Raw genomic sequence first — 18840 nt, forward strand, 5'->3', positions numbered from 1 at the left:
CACCATCAGTGCCACCACCATCAGTGTCACCACCATCAGTGCCACCACCATCAGTGCCAACACCATCAGTGTCACCACCATCAGTGCCACCACCATCAGTGCCACCACCATCAGTGCCACCACCATCAGTGCCACCACCATCAGTGCCACCACCATCAGTGTCACCACCATCAGTGCCACCACCATCAGTGCCACCACCATCAGTGTCACCACCATCAGTGCCACCACCATCAGTGCCACCACCATCAGTGCCACCACCATCAGTGCTACCACCATCAGTGGCACCATCTCCTTATTCCATATCCAGCAGAAGTGCTATTTGGAATTTCTGGATTTTGTATGTCTAGGTCTTTACTTTTTTTCAATACCAGGATCACTATCTCCATCTGGTGCAGTGTCTTGCTTGTCCATACCTTTACAGTCACTGTCGTGCTTGTCCATACCTTTACAGTCACTGTCGTGCTTGTCCATACCTTTACAGTCACTGTCGTGCTTGTCCATACCTTTACAGTCACTGTCTTGCTTGTCCATACCTTTACAGTCACTGTCTTCCCAGACAGCACCAGGGGTCACCGCTCCAGGTGACTCACTCTCTTTACTTTCCCAACTGTCATATATGACTAAAAAATATCCAAAAGTATGATAATAATGATGATAATAATAATAATCTAATATCTTTATTTTTACAAGTGCCTTAGCTGTGTTGCTAGAATATTCAGCTCACACACTGAGGTCCTTGGTTCGATTCTCGGTACTGGTGGAAACATTAGACTGTATTTCCTTAAGGCACCTGCTGTCTCTGTTCACCTAGCAGTAAATAAGTACCTGGGTATTACCCGACGCGTGTGGGTCGCATCTTGTGGACAAAAATAACCTAATTTGGCCGAAATGCTCTTCACAACAAGTGGCTTTCTATATAATATGGCACTGATGTCAGGTAGGTCTGAATATGCTGTACATGTACTTGTAGGAATAAATATTATTTTTATTATTATTATTATTATTGTTATTATTATTATTATTATTATTATTAATATTATTATTTTTTTCCTCATCATTAATATTATTATCTAGCTGATACTATTTACAGAAAGTTCCTGTTTATGCAGAACATATCGAGCAACTTAATTTTGTCTCCCAAGATGCTACCCAAAACAGTATGCTAACACCCAGGTACCTGCTTCCTCGTATGCACAACAGGTGAAAGAAAACACGCCTAACTTTTCAACAATGCCCGGGATCAATCTCGGACCCTTCAGTATGACCTAATTTAGCTTTCAAACAAGAATTTCTTCACGAAAACAACTCAAGTATTTTTTTTGGATGAGGTTAGTGGTGTTGACGTTAAGATGTGAAGAAAGCACCGTTAGGGTTCCTAGCATAGCCCGAGGAGGCCTTAGGCACGGTGAGGGTGTGAGTGGGTCGAGGAGTATACAGCAGGGAACTGGTGAGGGAATCTTGCGTCCTGGCCCTCACTACTCGAGGACCACCACCCATGTCCACCTTCGACATGTCTACATCCGTGCCTGTACCAGAGACAAACACACACAGCTGAAGTCAGAAAAAATTAGAGCCAGTATTTATGAAAGGCCTTACAGCTACTAATCAACGGGAGAGAGAGAGAATAATGACTGTTATATACTACAGCCTTAATAACACCATTCAAAATGGGCGCAAATATAAATGGCAATAGTTTAGTAAGATGCTAAAAATACACAGTCATAACTTTGGTATAGAATAGAAGAGGAGAGCAACTGTGCTTATGTTTACCATTGTTGTGTTGGCTAGGTTGCTTTGTCCTGCCTCCAGGTACTGGAGGAGAGTTGTTCCCAGCCTTGTTCTCTGTGTTATGTTCCACCCACTGCCCTGCCTCCAGCGGCACCTCCCTCACCTCCAGCCAACCCTTCCTCTGTGCCACTTCTACCTGGTACCCCTTCTTCTGTTCCACCTCCTCGTAACACCACCTTCGGTCACGCCTGTGGATACAGAAACAAGATATTCTAGATCTAGGTAGTTCAAGCCTTGTACCTGACTGGAATATAAAAAAATATTGAACATTATGATATAGGTACATGAGATGACGGGCAGTGGAACCAAGCTACACTTCCAGTCAGACTAGGAGGCATTAGTGTCCGTAAGTCATCACAGATTGCGCTACCTGCTTTTCTGTCCTCATGCATTGCATCCAGAGGGCTTGTAGCAGCGATTCTCCCTGAACATCTTAGGGACAAGATTGGAGTCCAGGACCAAAAGTTCATTGACGGAGCCATGATCTGGAATAATCTAACGGGCTCTGAAACCAGACCTGCTCCCCCCAACAACTACAAACAGTCGCACTGGGATGGGCCGATAGTGGAGAAAATAGCCTCAACAATGCTTCAGAGTGTGTCAGGGAAGAATAGAGCCTGCCTCCTGGCAGTGAGAGCTCCTCATGCAGGGAACTTTCTGTTGGCTGTTCCCAACTCCAGCCTTGGCTCACGGCTCGACCCACAGACCATCTGCATTGGTGTTGCCCTTCGACTTGCCGCCCCTATTCTCGCCGAACACAGGTGTATTTGGGGCAGTGAAGCAGCAGACCGATTCGGGTACCATGGTCTTGTGTGCCGTAAATCCGAGGGAAAGATTGCAAGAGGAGCCTCACAACAGCCGGATGCCCAGCAGTAAGGGAACCACCCCAACTATGCAGATATGATGGCAGCCAGAAGCGTCCAGATGGTATCACCCTTCAAGCCTGGACAGATGGGAAGCAGGTGGTGTGGGACTATACATGTGCATCTACCTTGGCTGATACCTATCTCCAATACACCAGGGAGGAAGGAGGGGCAGCTGCCAGCTTCAGGGAGTCCCAAAAGTCTAGAAAATATGGAGAACTTGCCCATCATTATATGTTTGTTCCCATAGGCTCAGAGACCCTTGGCTCATGGGGAAAGAGTGCATGTGTAAAGAGTGCATCTAAGTTACTTAAGGAGCTAGGCAAAAGACTCATCAGGGTAACTACGGATCCCAGGGCAGCTAGTTTTCTGTTCCAGCGACTCAGCGCTGCTATTCAGAGGGGTAATGCCTGCTGTATTTTGGGCACGCACCCCAGTTCTGAAGAGCTGGATGAGATTTTCGCATTATAATCAGTGACAAACACGTAACAATATGTACTAGACATGTATCTCTCACACCTCATGTACTGTATATGCCATCTTTATATAAACAATGTATCTCTTAAACCTTTTGTACCATATTATGTAATAAAATATACCTACTGGTAAAATCGAATGAAAAGATGTGGTGGTAGGGGAAGTGGAATATTCAAACGGCTTCAGGAAGAAATTCAGTAATTCCTCCTTGAAGCATTTTTATCCACTTCTCCGAGGATGTTTACACCAGAGGTGTACCCCATTATGTATGTATATATATATGTATATATATGTATATATATGTATATATATATATATATATATATATATATATATATTATATATATATATATATATATATATATATTTATATATATATATATATATATATATATATATATATATATATATATATATATATATATATATATATATATATATATATATATATATACACACATACATACATATGTATGTATATGTGTGTGTACAGTGCTTGTCACGGCATTATGCCGGGTGAGCGCCCCGGCATAATGCCGTGATGAAAATCAAAGGCCTACCATAGAGGGGGGTTCTTTTTTCGTCAGTGCATTCTACTGGGTAGCAGCCGTTAGTATGATGTCACAGCCTGCCTCCACACTTCACAGTGACTTCTCATTGTTCACATGGCTTCTGTGTTGAGACCAAGTGTTACACTTTTATCCAGTGTTCCCTTTGGTTTTGGGGTTATACATATTTGTTTATGGATAAAAGGAAGTCTTTAACACCTGAAACTATAGCTCAAATCATAGCACTTCACAAAGCTGGGCACAAGTTAGTTACTCTCTAACTGCTTCTTTAACACAGTTAAGGTACGAACGGATGTCTTCTTCGAGGGGCCAGGCCGAGGTTTGGCAGACGGTGTCTCGACACCACCACCAGCCTTGAAACACTACACCCAGTTCATCACTAAACGCTCACACACACCAACATTCTCCACTATTTGCGCTATAGATTCAGATATTAGAGACTTCCTTTTACCCATAATCAAACATGTGTAGCCCCAAAACTAAAGGGAACACCTGAAAAAAGATGAGGCGGATGAGACACAAAAGTGTAACTTCCTCTCACCACAGCAGCCACGTGAGCAATGAGAAGTCACTGTGATGTGTGGCAGCAGGCCGTGACATCATACTAACGGCTGTTACCCAGCAGAATGCACTGACGAGAAAAGACCCCCCCTGTATTGTAGGCCTTTGATTTTTCATCACGGCATTATGCCGGAGCGCTCAGCCTACATATATATATATATATATATATATATATATATATATATATATATATATATATATATATATATATATATATATATATATATATATATATATATATATATATATATATATATATGTATATATATATATATAGCAAACGGGCGAAATTATTTACGAACATTATCTCTCAGTCCACAGCAGGATTGGAACCTACACAATCTGCATCAAAGTGCGTAGTATCAACGCAACTCAGCCAGATCCCAGATATATTACATATGTTCACATGGACATGCATGAGCACATACACAAGCATACATATGCATATTTAAACATGCTTCAAAGTGTTTATCCATTCACATAAAACCATATACACACATGCATTCAAAAGAAATTGTACTCTCATACATATATAAATACACAAAACACATATACCCATACATATTTTGCAGCATTAGAATTTTCTCACCACTCTGCACTATTCCTTTCACGTGAAATGAAGTAGAGTCGGCTTGGCTTATGTAATTCAGGGATGTTGTTCTTAACTCAACCGTTATACATGAAAGTTAATTTATTACTGACACACACACAGTGATATGACTGAGTTTTATCATAATTCTGTCACCAAACTGAATTTATTCAAAATTTTAATTTTTTTAGTAGAAGATCCAATATTTAGAAGACCTGACATAATTCACCGGGAAGTTAAACATTGGTGAGAGCATAACTTGCAAGAACCAGACAGTCATAACTTGCAAGAACCAGACAGACATAACTTGCAAGAACCAGACAGTCATAACTTGCAAGAACCAGACAGTCATAACTTGCAAGAACCAGACAGTCATAACTTGCAAGAACCAGACAGTCATAACTTGCAAGAACCAGACAGTCATAACTTGCAAGAACCAGACAGTCATAACTTGCAAGAACCAGACAGACATAACTTGCAAGAACCAGACAGACATAACTTGCAAGAACCAGACAGACATAACTTGCAAGAACCAGACAGTCATAACTTGTGAGAACCAGACAGACATAACTTGCAAGAACCAGACAGTCATAACTTGCAAGAACCAGACAGTCATAACTTGCAAGAACCAGACAGTCATAACTTGCAAGAACCAGACAGTCATAACTTGCAAGAACCAGACAGTCATAACTTGCAAGAACCAGACAGACATAACTTGCAAGAACCAGACAGACATAACTTGCAAGAACCAGACAGTCATAACTTGCAAGAACCAGACAGTCATAACTTGCAAGAACCAGACAGTCATAACTTGCAAGAACCAGACAGTCATAACTTGCAAGAACCAGACAGTCATAACTTGCAAGAACCAGACAGTCATAACTTGCAAGAACCAGACAGACATAACTTGCAAGAACCAGACAGACATAACTTGCAAGAACCAGACAGTCATAACTTGCAAGAACCAGACAGACATAACTTGCAAGAACCAGACAGACATAACTTGCAAGAACCAGACAGTCATAACTTGCAAGAACCAGACAGTCATAACTTGCAAGAACCAGACAGACATAACTTGCAAGAACCAGACAGACATAACTTGCAAGAACCAGACAGTCATAACTTGCAAGAACCAGACAGTCATAACTTGCAAGAACCAGACAGTCATAACTTGCAAGAACCAGACAGTCATAACTTGCAAGAACCAGACAGTCATAACTTGCAAGAACCAGACAGACATAACTTGCAAGAACCAGACAGACATAACTTGCAAGAACCAGACAGACATAACTTGCAAGAACCAGACAGACATAACTTGCAAGAACCAGACAGTCATAACTTGCAAGAACCAGACAGTCATAACTTGCAAGAACCAGACAGACATACTTGCACCAGACAGACATAACTTGCAAGAACCAGACAGACATCATAACTTGCAAGAACCAGACAGTCATAACTTACAAGAACCAGACAGTCATAACTTGCAAGAACCAGACAGACATAACTTGCAAGAACCAGACAGTCATAACTTGCAAGAACCAGACAGTCATAACTTACAAGAACCAGACAGTCATAACTTGCAAGAACCAGACAGACATAACTTGCAAGAACCAGACAGACATAACTTGCAAGAACCAGACAGTCATAACTTATCATAACTTGCAAGAACCAGACAGACATAACTTGCAAGAACCAGACAGTCATAACTTGCAAGAACCAGACAGTCATAACTTACAAGAACCAGACAGTCATAACTTGCAAGAACCAGACAGACATAACTTGCAAGAACCAGACAGACATAACTTGCAAGAACCAGACAGTCATAACTTGCAAGAACCAGAAAGACATAACTTGCAAGAACCAGACAGACATAACTTGCAAGAACGAGACAGACATAACTTGCAAGAACCAGACAGACATAACTTGCAAGAACCAGACAGTCATAACTTGCAAGAACCAGACAGTCATAACTTACAAGAACCAGACAGTCATAACTTGCAAGAACCAGACAGTCATAACTTGCAAGAACCAGACAGTCATAACTTGCAAGAACCAGACAGTCATAACTTGCAAGAACCAGACAGTCATAACTTGCAAGAACCAGACAGTCATAACTTGCAAGAACCAGACAGTCATAACTTGCAAGAACCAGACAGACATAACTTGCAAGAACCAGACAGTCATAACTTGCAAGAACCAGACAGTCATAACTTGCAAGAACCAGACAGACATAACTTGCAAGAACCAGACAGTCATAACTTGCAAGAACCAGACAGTCATAACTTGCAAGAACCAGACAGTCATAACTTGCAAGAACCAGACAGTCATAACTTGCAAGAACCAGACAGTCATAACTTGCAAGAACCAGACAGCCATAACTTGCAAGAACCAGACAGTCATAACTTGCAAGAACCAGACAGTCATAACTTGCAAGAACCAGACAGACATAACTTGCAAGAACCAGACAGACATAACTTGCAAGAACCAGACAGTCATAACTTGCAAGAACCAGACAGTCATAACTTGCATATACTTGCAAGAACCAGACAGACATAACTTGCAAGAACCAGACAGTCATAACTTGCAAGAACCAGACAGTCATAACTTGCAAGAACCAGACAGTCATAACTTGCAAGAACCAGACAGTCATAACTTGCAAGAACCAGACAGACATAACTTGCAAGAACCAGACAGTCATAGCAAGAACCAGACAGTCATAACTTGCAAGAACCAGACAGACATAACTTGCAAGAACCAGACAGTCATAACAAGAACCAGACAGACATAACTTGCAAGAACCAGACAGACATAACTTGCAAGAACCAGACAGACATAACTTGCAAGAACCAGACAGTCATAACTTGCAAGAACCAGACAGTCATAACTTGCAAGAACCAGACAGACATAACTTGCAAGAACCAGACAGTCATAACTTGCAAGAACCAGACAGTCATAACTTGCAAGAACCAGACAGACATAACTTGCAAGAACCAGACAGTCATAACTTGCAAGAACCAGACAGTCATAACTTGTGAGAACCAGACAGTCATAACTTGCAAGAACCAGACAGTCATAACTTGTGAGAACCAGACAGTCATAACTTGCAAGAACCAGACAGTCATAACTTGCAAGAACCAGACAGTCATAACTTGCAAGAACCAGACAGACATAACTTGCAAGAACCAGACAGACATAACTTGCAAGAACCAGACAGTCATAACTTGCAAGAACCAGACAGTCATAACTTGCAAGAACCAGACAGTCATAACTTGCAAGAACCAGACAGACATAACTTGCAAGAACCAGACAGTCATAACTTGCAAGAACCAGACAGTCATAACTTGCAAGAACCAGACAGTCATAACTTGCAAGAACCAGACAGACATAACTTGCAAGAACCAGACAGTCATAACTTTGAAGAACCAGACAGTCATAACTTGCAAGAACCAGACAGACATAACTTGCAAGAACCAGACAGTCATAACTTGCAAGAACCAGACAGACATAACTTGCAAGAACCAGACAGACATAACTTGCAAGAACCAGACAGACATAACTTGCAAGAACCAGACAGTCATAACTTGCAAGAACCAGACAGACATAACTTGCAAGAACCAGACAGACATAACTTGCAAGAACCAGACAGACATAACTTGCAAGAACCAGACAGTCATAACTTGCAAGAACCAGACAGTCATAACTTGCAAGAACCAGACAGACATAACTTGCAAGAACCAGACAGTCATAACTTGCAAGAACCAGGCAGTCATAACTTGCAAGAACCAGACAGTCATAACTTGCAAGAACCAGACAGTCATAACTTGCAAGAACCAGACAGTCATAACTTGCAAGAACCAGACAGTCATAACTTGCAAGAACCAGACAGTCATAACTTGCAAGAACCAGACAGACATAACTTGCAAGAACCAGACAGACATAACTTGCAAGAACCAGACAGACATAAATAGCAAGAACCAGACAGTCATAACTTGCAAGAACCAGACAGTCATAACTTGCAAGAACCAGACAGTCATAACTTGCAAGAACCAGACAGTCATAACTTGCAAGAACCAGACAGTCATAACTTGCAAGAACCAGTCATAAATTGTAAGAACCAGACAGACATAACTTGTAAGAACCAGACAGTCATAACTTGTGAGAACCAGACAGTCATAACTTGCAAGAACCAGTCATAAATTGCAAGAACCAGACAGACATAACTTGTGAGAACCAGACATAACTTGCAAGAACCAGACAGTCATAACTTGCCTCCGTCTCGGCTATTTTATTACCACAACTACCAACATTGGTAATCCAGACGTACCCGGGACGACGTAACGTTGAAGACTTCTCTGTGAATACGTCTTTCTCGTGGTTATATTGTGCCCCAAGAGTCCACTCCAAGCTGTCTCTGACCTGCGTCTCGTCGTGGGCATAACTGAGGCGTTTGCGGTGTGAGTGGGCGGCAGAGGAGTGGGTGGGCGTGTGGTAAAGGCGTTGCCATGGGCGTTCACGTTGAGGCCATACAATCAATGGGATCTGAATGATCATGGGTGGAAATATTTTATGGTGTGGAGTCACCCAGTTAATCAATGTGAAAAGAAAGAAGATACATTGGCAATCAATTTTTTGATGATTTTGTATACAAACATTTATTTGATAAGCACAAAATTGTTATAAAAACGTAACATAATAAGTGGGAAAATCTATTATAACTGAGCTGAACTGGGAAAAATTTTTGTTTATGAGACGAGGGAGAGTAAAGGACGGAGGAACACCTGACAATGTTGGAAAAATGTTTAGCTACAGAAAATAAAAATGTTAGCAAACTAAGTCAACAATATTTGTAACAGAACTGAAAAAAACTAAATATAACTGAAGATGTTTATATCAGACAGTTTAACAGTTGATAAGAGAGAAGAATTATTCAGAATAAACGAGGAACTAACTTAAGTTACTCAGAGAAAACTTACTGAAAATCGACTTTAATAACATCTCAACTGGGAATTTAAATTGTAATGAAATGACTAAAAATTGAAAATTAAGATCATCATAAAAGTTACTTTATTAAGTAATTACGTCAATAAATAAGTGAACTGAGGCAATAAAAAACATAATTATCGGACAAATTTTAATTTAGAAGACATTTCTTAGCAGGAAAAACTTTATTATCGTCAGTTCCATCATTAATAATATAACACAATAATTTAGTATTAATTAAGTTTAGTATTAATTAAATAATCTTAACCTAGGTGATAAATTAATTAAGTTCTGTTGATAATATTATTTATTAAAATTTAAAAATACAAAACGATCTAGATCTTTCAGATCAATAAATTTAATTAAAATATAAAGGAATGTTTGAAAATATATGAAAATTTAAAAATTTATATTAAAAAATGTTCTTATGATGAAATAATGATAACAGAATCATCCAGTGATGAATGTTATCTTTGATGAGTCATCCAGTGATGAATGTTATCTTTGATGAGTCATCCAGTGATGAATGTTATCTTTGATGAATCATCCAGTGATGAATGTTATCTTTGATGAGTCATCCAGTGATGAATGTTATCTTTGATGAATCATCCAGTGATGAATGTTATCTATGATGAGTCATCCAGTGATGAATGTTATCTATGATGAGTCATCCAGTGATGAATGTTATCTTTGATGATGAATGTTATCTTTGATGAATCATCCAGTGATGAATGTTATCCAGTGATGAATGTTATCTTTGATGAGTCATCCAGTGATGAATGTTAACTTTGATGAATCATCCAGTGATGAATGTTATCTTTGATGAATCATCCAGTGATGAATGTTATCTATGATGAGTCATGATGAATGTTATCCAGTGATGAATGTTATCTTTGATGAGTCATCCAGTGATGAATGTTATCTTTGATGAGTCATCCAGTGATGAATGTTATCTATGATGAGTCATCCAGTGATGAATGTTATCTATGATGAGTCATCCAGTGATGAATGTTATCTTTGATGAGTCATCCAGTGATGAATGTTATCTTTGATGAGTCATCCAGTGATGAATGTTATCTTTGATGAGTCATCCAGTGATGAATGTTATCTTTGATGAATCATCCAGTGATGAATGTTATCTTTGATGAATCATCCAGTGATGAATGTTATCTTTGATGAATCATCCAGTGATGAATGTTATCTTTGATGAGTCATAGGTGAATCCAGTGATGAATGATCTTTGATGAGTCTCGATGAATGTTATCATGAATCATCCAGTGAAATCATGAATCATCAGTGATGAATGATCTATCTCGTGACATGAATCATCCAGTGATGATCATCCACTGATGAATGATTATCTCGACAGGTGAATCATCCAGTGATGAATGATAATCTCGACAATAGATCATACATTAATGACTTGCCAAAATAATTTTAAAAGCTATATAAATGCGTTTAAGAATGATGCAAAACTCTTGTACAAAAAGTTTAAGGTAACTCAACATGGCGACACTGCAGGACAGAAAGATTAACCTCTCCTCATAGTCTTGCTGCAAACTTTTGCACTTTGAATAATTTCTTGATGTGCTTGACTAGGTGTTGGTTCTATACTGGTGCTGCATACTCCAGTATGGGCTTGACGTACACGGGTACTGTGTCGTGAATGACTCCTTGCATACATGTCGAAACGCTATTCTTAGAATTGTCAGACGCCCACATGCTGCAGCAGTTATTTCGTCGATACGCGCCTCAGAGAATTTGCTAAGTATGATGATCACCATAAATTCATTTTTCATGACTGAGGTTCGTAGCCTCTGACCCTCGAGCTTGTACTCCATCCTTGGTCTTTGTCCTTCCCTAAGTTTCATGATTTTGCACTTGGCGGGGTTAAACTGCAGGAGCCATTTGTTGGACAAGAATTGCAGCCTGTCCAGATCCAGTTGTAGTCATACACGATCCTTATTCACTTGTATTCTCCAGATTAGCTTCACGTAGTTTGTGAACAGGGACGCTTCTGACTATCCCTTCTGTAATGTAATTTGCGTATACAAGAAACAGCAAAGGCCCTAGGAGTGACCCTTGTGGAACCTCACTCCACACGTGTGTACTCACCTATATATGGTTGCAAGGGCCGAGTCGCAGTGCCTGGTGTGTGTGTGTACTCACCTATTTGTGGTTGCAGGGATCGATCCCTAGCTCCTGGCCCAGCCTCTTCACTGGTTGTTACTGGGTCCTCTCTCCTTCTCCATGAGCTTTATCAAACTCGTCTTAAAACTATGTATGGTGTGTGTGTGTGTGTGTGTGTGTGTGTGTGTGTGTGTGTGTGTGTGTGTGTTTATATGTTTGTGTGCATGTACGCGCGCGTGTGTACTCACCTATATGCGGTTGCAGGGATCGAGTAACAGCTCCTGGCCCTTCCTCTTCCCAAGTCGCTACTAGGTCACTCTCTCCCCGCTCCTAGACCTTTACATACCTCTTCTTAAAGTCATGCATGGATTTTGCACTTGTTGACAACTCGATGACGGATGAAATACTTCCTAATATCCCTGTGACTCATCTCGGTCTTTATTACAACCCAGGAGTCCAAATGGCCTGTTATCCTGGGTGTAAAGGGAGCAAAAAAACACAGCAGAAAAACTTTTGACTTGTATTATCCTTCACCAAGTAAGAACAGAAGTATGTACACTATATACACTATGTACAACAATAGGTATTAGTGCACTCCATGGTAAGCAAGGCAGAATAGAAGCCACTAGAGAGCAGACCGTGCTTCAACCAGCTCTAGAATGGGAATGACAAGGGCAGACAGGAGAGTGGTACCCACATAACCTCTGCGATTGCCAAAACCATCTTATTATTGGCTGGAACCTGGGTACTGGTTGAACGACGGGGCCTCATCGCCAACCCTTAGTTCCCTGATTCGCTGGTTGGGGGAGATAGCCTTTCAATGAGGGTGTGTACATGCGCCAAATAAAGGTTACATACTCTTTGCATGCCACAGTCTTCAACTTCCAATTGCGAACCCTTGTTGCTGTGTCCTATCTCTGGAACATCCTGTCCCTATCCACCTTGTCAATTCCTCTCAGTATTTTACATGTCGATATCATGTTCCTCCTATCCCTCATGTCCTCCAGTGTCGTCAGGTCGATTTCCTTTATCGCCCCTCTCCGAAATTAGTCTTGTTCCAAACCTTTGCACTTTAATTTCTTGACGTGCTTGACCAGGTGTGGGTTACAAATTGGTGGTGCATACTCCAGTATGGTTCTGACGTACACGGTGTACAGAGTCTGCAACGATTCTTTACTGAGATGCCGAAATGCTAGTCTTAATTTTTTAGGTTTGCCAGACATCCATATCTGCATCAGTTATCTGGTTGACGTGCGACTGAAAAGATGTACTCGGTGTTATACTCACCCCAAAACCCTTTTCCCTCAGTGAGGTTTAAAGTTTTTAGCCCCCTAGCCTGTACTCTGTCTGCGGTCTTCTTTGCTCTTCCCAGTCTTCATATGTATGTGCGTGTGTGTGTGTGTGTGTGTGTGTGTGTGTGTGTGTGTGTGTGTGTGTGTGTGTGTGTGTGTGTGTGTGTGTGTGTGTGTGTGTGTGTGTGTGTGTGTGTGTGTGTGTGTGTGTGTGTCTGTGTACTCACCTACATGAGCGGTTGCAGAAATATTTTTCACTCCAGAAGGTCGTGCGACCAACTAACTGACATTAGTACAAATTCCATAGATTTCGAAAAAGAAATGGGCAACATGTCCACTCACTCAGCACCTGGACCAGATTCATGGAATGCTCTGTTTATAAAGAAGTGCAAAGTACCACTAGCACGAGTCCTCAGTATTCTTTGGAGAAAGAGCTTAGATCTAGGTGAAATACCGGAGGCCTTTAAGAGTGCAGACATAACTCCTTTGCACAAGGGAGGTAGTAGAGCACTAGCTAAAAATTACAGACCAGTAGCCCTAACCTCTCACATCATGAGAATCTTCGAAAGAGTGATGAGACGGCAGGTTACAAATTTCAAGGACCAGCACAACCAACATAACCCGAACCAGCATGGTTTTAGAGCAGGACGATCATGCCTGTCACAGCTGCTGAACCATTATGACAGAATTAAGGAGGCACTGGAAGACGACCAAAATGTAGATGTGATTTTACACAGATTTTACAAAAGCATTTGACAAATGCGTTCATGGAGTGATAGCGCACAAAATGAAGGCCTTGGGCATTACGGGGAAGGTCCGGGTTCCTATTACACAGAACACAAAAAGTAGTAGTGAAGAAGGCAAGATCCAGCATCAGCGAGGTCAAAAGCTCTGTGCCTTGACGCACAGAGCTTTTTCCCTGGCACCTCTGCTGTTCCTCATCCTCATAGCAGACATAGACAAAAAACACCCGTCACACTTTTGTATCATCATTTGCAGATGACACTAAAATTAACATGAAAGTCAGTACGGTAGAGGACACTGAAAAAGTACAGGAAGACATAAACAGGGTTTTCCAGTTGGCAGTAGAAAACAACATAACGTTCAATGGTGATAAGTTCCAGCTGCTTAGGTATGGAAAGAATGAAGAACTCAAAAGGAACACTATATACAAAACTCAAGAGGGTCACCAAATAGAACATAAGGAACACGTAAAAGACCTGGGAATAATTATGTCAGCTAACTTTTCTTTTAAAGACCATAACAAGACAAAGATTACGACAGCCAGGAAGATGACGGGGTGGGTATTGAGAACTTTCAAAACAAGGGAAATAATGCCATTGGTGACACTCTTCAAATCGCTAATGCTCCCTCACTTAAAATATTGCTCAGTGCTGACGGCCCCGTTCGAAGCAGGAGAAATATTAGAGCTGTAACAAATACAGAGATCGTTTATGGCTCACATTGAGCCAGTAAAACACTTGACTTACTGGGAACGCCTTCAAGTCTTGAGCATGTACACATTGGAGTGGAGGAGAAAAAGATACATGATAATATATACCTTGAAAGTATTCGAGGGTCTGGTCCCAAATCTGCTCACTTCCATAACAACATACTGGAGTGAAAGATGTGGAAGGAAGTGTAAAATAAACCCAGTGAGGAGCAGGGGTGTGGTAGGGACAATAAGGGAACACTGTATCAACATCCAGGGTCTCAGACTATTTAACATCTTACCAGAAGATATCAGAAACACTGCCGGAACAAGTGTAGAAGCCTTCAAGAGGAAACTGGACAAGTATCTTCACCAGGTGCCAGATCAACCAGGCTGTGATGGATACGTGAGGCAGCGAGCCTCCAGCAGCAACAGTCTGGTTGACCAGGCAAGAGCCAGACGAGCCTGGTCCATGGCCGGGCTCCGAGAGTAGTGAAATTCTCGAAACTCTTCAAAGTTATATCAAAGGTACCTGCCGGATCCTCCAGTTTTTGCCCTAATCTCTTGTATGGAACTGTGTCAAAAGCCTTCTTACAGTCCTACCCCCCCCCTCCCTCTCGCTCTTATCTTACTGATGTCACCTTATCGTAAAACTCCTGTGTGTGTGTGTATCTGTGCGTGTGTTGCAACCCCTAAATGGGTTGCAATGATTAATATGTATATATGTAATTATTACCTTTCCATATAGTTTTATATTGCTTATATTTGCGATAATAGCTAAATCGTAAATGTATTGCTTTATATTATTATTTGACTTAGTTATGTTGTTAGGTAGGATGTAACATATTATGTGCTCAGTTCAAGTCTTGATTGTCTAACTACTGTAATTATCGCTTGTGGCTCGTTTCCCTGCCGGCTTGTTGCTGAGCTGCAGCTGTCCACGGAGCTATCATGTGATCGAGGGGGGGAGGTGTTCTCACCTCGCCTGAAGTATTCAGTCTGGTCTAGACTCGCTTGGAGGTTGGACGTATTCCTGACAAGAAGTGCCTAATTCTCCCTTATTGGCCCTTGCTGGAAGATCGTCTCTTGTCTCATTATTCTTGTTAGTTCTGGAGACTGTTCACAGAACTTTGGATAGACTTAGTGATTTTCGACGTTGTACTGAGGTTGTGTGTCTATTAGACACTCTGAGCAACTCAGGTCCTGAGCTGTAGCTTCTGACCTAACTTGTACTGGTATCTGTGTACTATCACAGTCGGGGATTTTCTTATGCTGAACTTAGATTCAGTAGTATGGGAGTTTTGTGACTTTTGTGGAGGATCTGCTGATGGTCCCTACTTAGTGTTGTTATATTATCTCCTTGATCCTGATTGTGTCGCAGTTGCTTGTTATATTGCTATTGGGCTTAGCATTCTTTTTATTGTTCAAGCAGACTGTTCTGATAGCCAGTTGGTCAAGAAGTTAGTTTATTTGAGGACTTTGTCAGTCACTTGTTTAAGTCTAGTCGAGTCGTGAGACAGAGAACTACTTAGAGCACTTACACACATACACAAACTTACTTGTACATATTTGTAATATCTTATTAAATGTTAATGTACCAGACGGTACTTAAGAATTATAAATGTGATATGTGCTTTCAGCACAATAATACTGTACACGAGAGAAGTGATTATTATTATTTTGATTATTATTAATTTAATTTACTTTGATAATATATCTCTAGACGATACTTAATAAATTTATTAAATTTTAATTTCTCTAGTTAGTAGCCTACCAGTTGTAATCCTGAAGCACTATTGAATCATACTGAATTTTAATGGATAATTGGACAAGGATACTGACTACTTGTTACGAAAACCCAGTAACAGGCTGGATGCTAGAAGGGCAGTCCTTTCTAGTATTCACTGGAGATCTCTAAGCTTTTAGAATCGCGTTTTTTGTAATAGCGCGTGTGTGTGTACTCACCTAGTTGAGGTTGCGGGGGTCGAGTCCGAGCTCCTGGCCCCGCCTCTTCACTGATCGCTACTAGGTCACTCTCCCTGAGCCGTGAGCTTTATCATACCTCTGCTTAAAGCTATGTATGGATCCTGCCTCCACTACATCACTTCCCAAACTATTCCACTTACTGACTACTCTGTGGCTGAAGAAATACTTCCTAACATCCCTGTGATTCATCTGTGTCTTCAGCTTCCAACTGTGTCCCCTTGTTACTGTGTCCAATCTCTGGAACATCCTGTCTTTGTCCACCTTGTCAATTCCTCTCAGTATTTTGTATGTCGTTATCATGTCCCCCCTATCTCTCCTGTCCTCCAGTGTCGTCAGGTTGATTTCCCTTAACCTCTCCTCGTAGGAGATACCTCTTAGCTCTGGGACTAGTCTTGTTGCAAACCTTTGCACTTTCTCTAGTTTCTTTACGTGCTTGGCTAAGTGTGGGTTCCAAACTGGTGCTGCATACTCCAATATGGGCCTAACGTACACAGTGTACAGGGTCCTGAATGATTCCTTATTAAGATGTCGGAATGTTGTTCTGAGGTTTGCTAGGCGCCCATATGCTGCAGCAGTTATTTGGTTGATATGCGCTTCAGGAGATGTGCCTGGTGTTATACTCACCCCAAGATCTTTTTCCTTAAGTGAGGTTTGTAGTCTCTGGCCCCCTAGACTGTACTCCGTCTGCGGTCTTCTTTGCCCTTCCCCAATCTTCATGACTTTGCACTTGGTGGGATTGAAATCCAGGAGCCAATTGCTGGACCAGGTCTGCAGCCTGTCCAGATCCCTTTGTAGTTCTGCCTGGTCTTCGATCGAGTGAATTCTTCTCATCAACTTCACGTCATCTGCAAACAGGGACACCTCAGAGTCTATTCCTTCCGTCATGTCGTTCACAAATACCAGAAACAGCACTGGTCCTAGGACTGACCCCTGTGGGACCCCGCTGGTCACAGGTGCCCACTCTGACACCTCGCCACGTACCATGACTCGCTGCTGTCTTCCTGTCAAGTATTCCCTGATCCATTGTAGTGCCTTCCCTGTTATCCCTGCTTGGTCCTCCAGTTTTTGCACCAATCTCTTGTGTGGAACTGTGTCAAACGCCTTCTTGCAGTCCAAGAAAATGCAATCCACCCACCCCTCTCTCTCTTGTCTTACTGCTGTCACCATGTCATAGAACTCCAGTAGGTTTGTGACACAGGATTTCCCGTCCCTGAAACCATGTTGGCTGCTGTTGATGAGATCGTTCCTTTCTAGGTGTTCCACCACTCTTCTCTTGATAATCTTCTCCATGATTTTGCATACTATACATGTCAGTGACACTGGTCTGTAGTTTAATGCTTCATGTCTGTCTCCTTTTTTAAAGATTGGGACTACATTTGCTGTCTTCCATGCCTCAGGCAATCTCCCTGTTTCGATAGATGTATTGAATATTGTTGTTAGGGGTACACATAGCGCCTCTGTTCCCTCTCTCAATACCCATGGGGAGATGTTATCTGGCCCCATTGCCTTTGAGGTATCTAGCTCACTCAGAAGCCTCTTCACTTCTTCCTCGGTTGTGTGCACTGTGTCCAGCACATGGTGGTGTGCCCCACCTCTCCGTCTTTCTGGAGCCCCTTCTGTCTCCTCTGTGAACACTTCTTTGAATCTCTTGTTGAGTTCCTCACATACTTCACGGTCATTTCTTGTTGTCTCTCCTCCTTCCTTCCTTAGCCTGATTACCTGGTCCTTGACTGTTGTTTTCCTCCTGATGTGGCTGTACAACAGTTTCGGGTCAGATTTGGCTTTCGCTGCTATGTCATTTTCATATTGTCTTTGGGCCTCCCTTCTTATCTGTGCATATTCGTTTCTGGCTCTACGACTGCTCTCCTTATTCTCCTGGGTCCTTTGCCTTCTATATTTCTTCCATTCCCTAGCACACTTGGTTTTTGCCTCCCTGCACCTTTGGGTAAACCATGGGCTCATCCTTGCTTTTTCATTATTCCTGTTACCCTTGGGTACAAACCTCTCCTCAACCTCCTTGCATTTTGTTGCTACATATTCCATCATCTCATTAACTGGCTTCCCTGCCAGTTCTCTGTCCCACTGAACCCCGTTCAGGAAGTTCCTCATTCCTATGTAGTCCCCTTTCTTGTAGTTTGGTTTCATTCGTCCTGGCCTTCCTGCTTCTCCCTCC

General features: G+C 41.6%; 1 protein-coding gene across 2 annotated transcripts in view; it reads right to left on the bottom strand.

Moving 5' to 3' along the window:
* Positions 1–371: 371 nt before the first annotated feature.
* LOC138852954 (uncharacterized) overlaps positions 372–18840 on the bottom strand; it is a 35450-nt gene continuing 16981 nt past the window's right edge. For both annotated transcript variants that reach the window (XM_070086833.1, XM_070086834.1), the window contains exons 3-5: positions 9172–9386; positions 1771–1976; positions 372–1526 (exon numbers count right to left, since the gene is read on the bottom strand). In XM_070086833.1, the coding sequence (XP_069942934.1) occupies positions 1345–1526; positions 1771–1976; positions 9172–9386 (603 nt within the window). In that variant the 3' untranslated portion in view covers positions 372–1344. The remainder of the gene's footprint in view (positions 1527–1770; positions 1977–9171; positions 9387–18840) is intronic.

This window comes from Cherax quadricarinatus, chromosome 19, assembly GCF_038502225.1.
Source record: "Cherax quadricarinatus isolate ZL_2023a chromosome 19, ASM3850222v1, whole genome shotgun sequence".
In the NCBI taxonomy this organism is placed as follows: Eukaryota; Metazoa; Arthropoda; class Malacostraca; order Decapoda; family Parastacidae; genus Cherax; species Cherax quadricarinatus.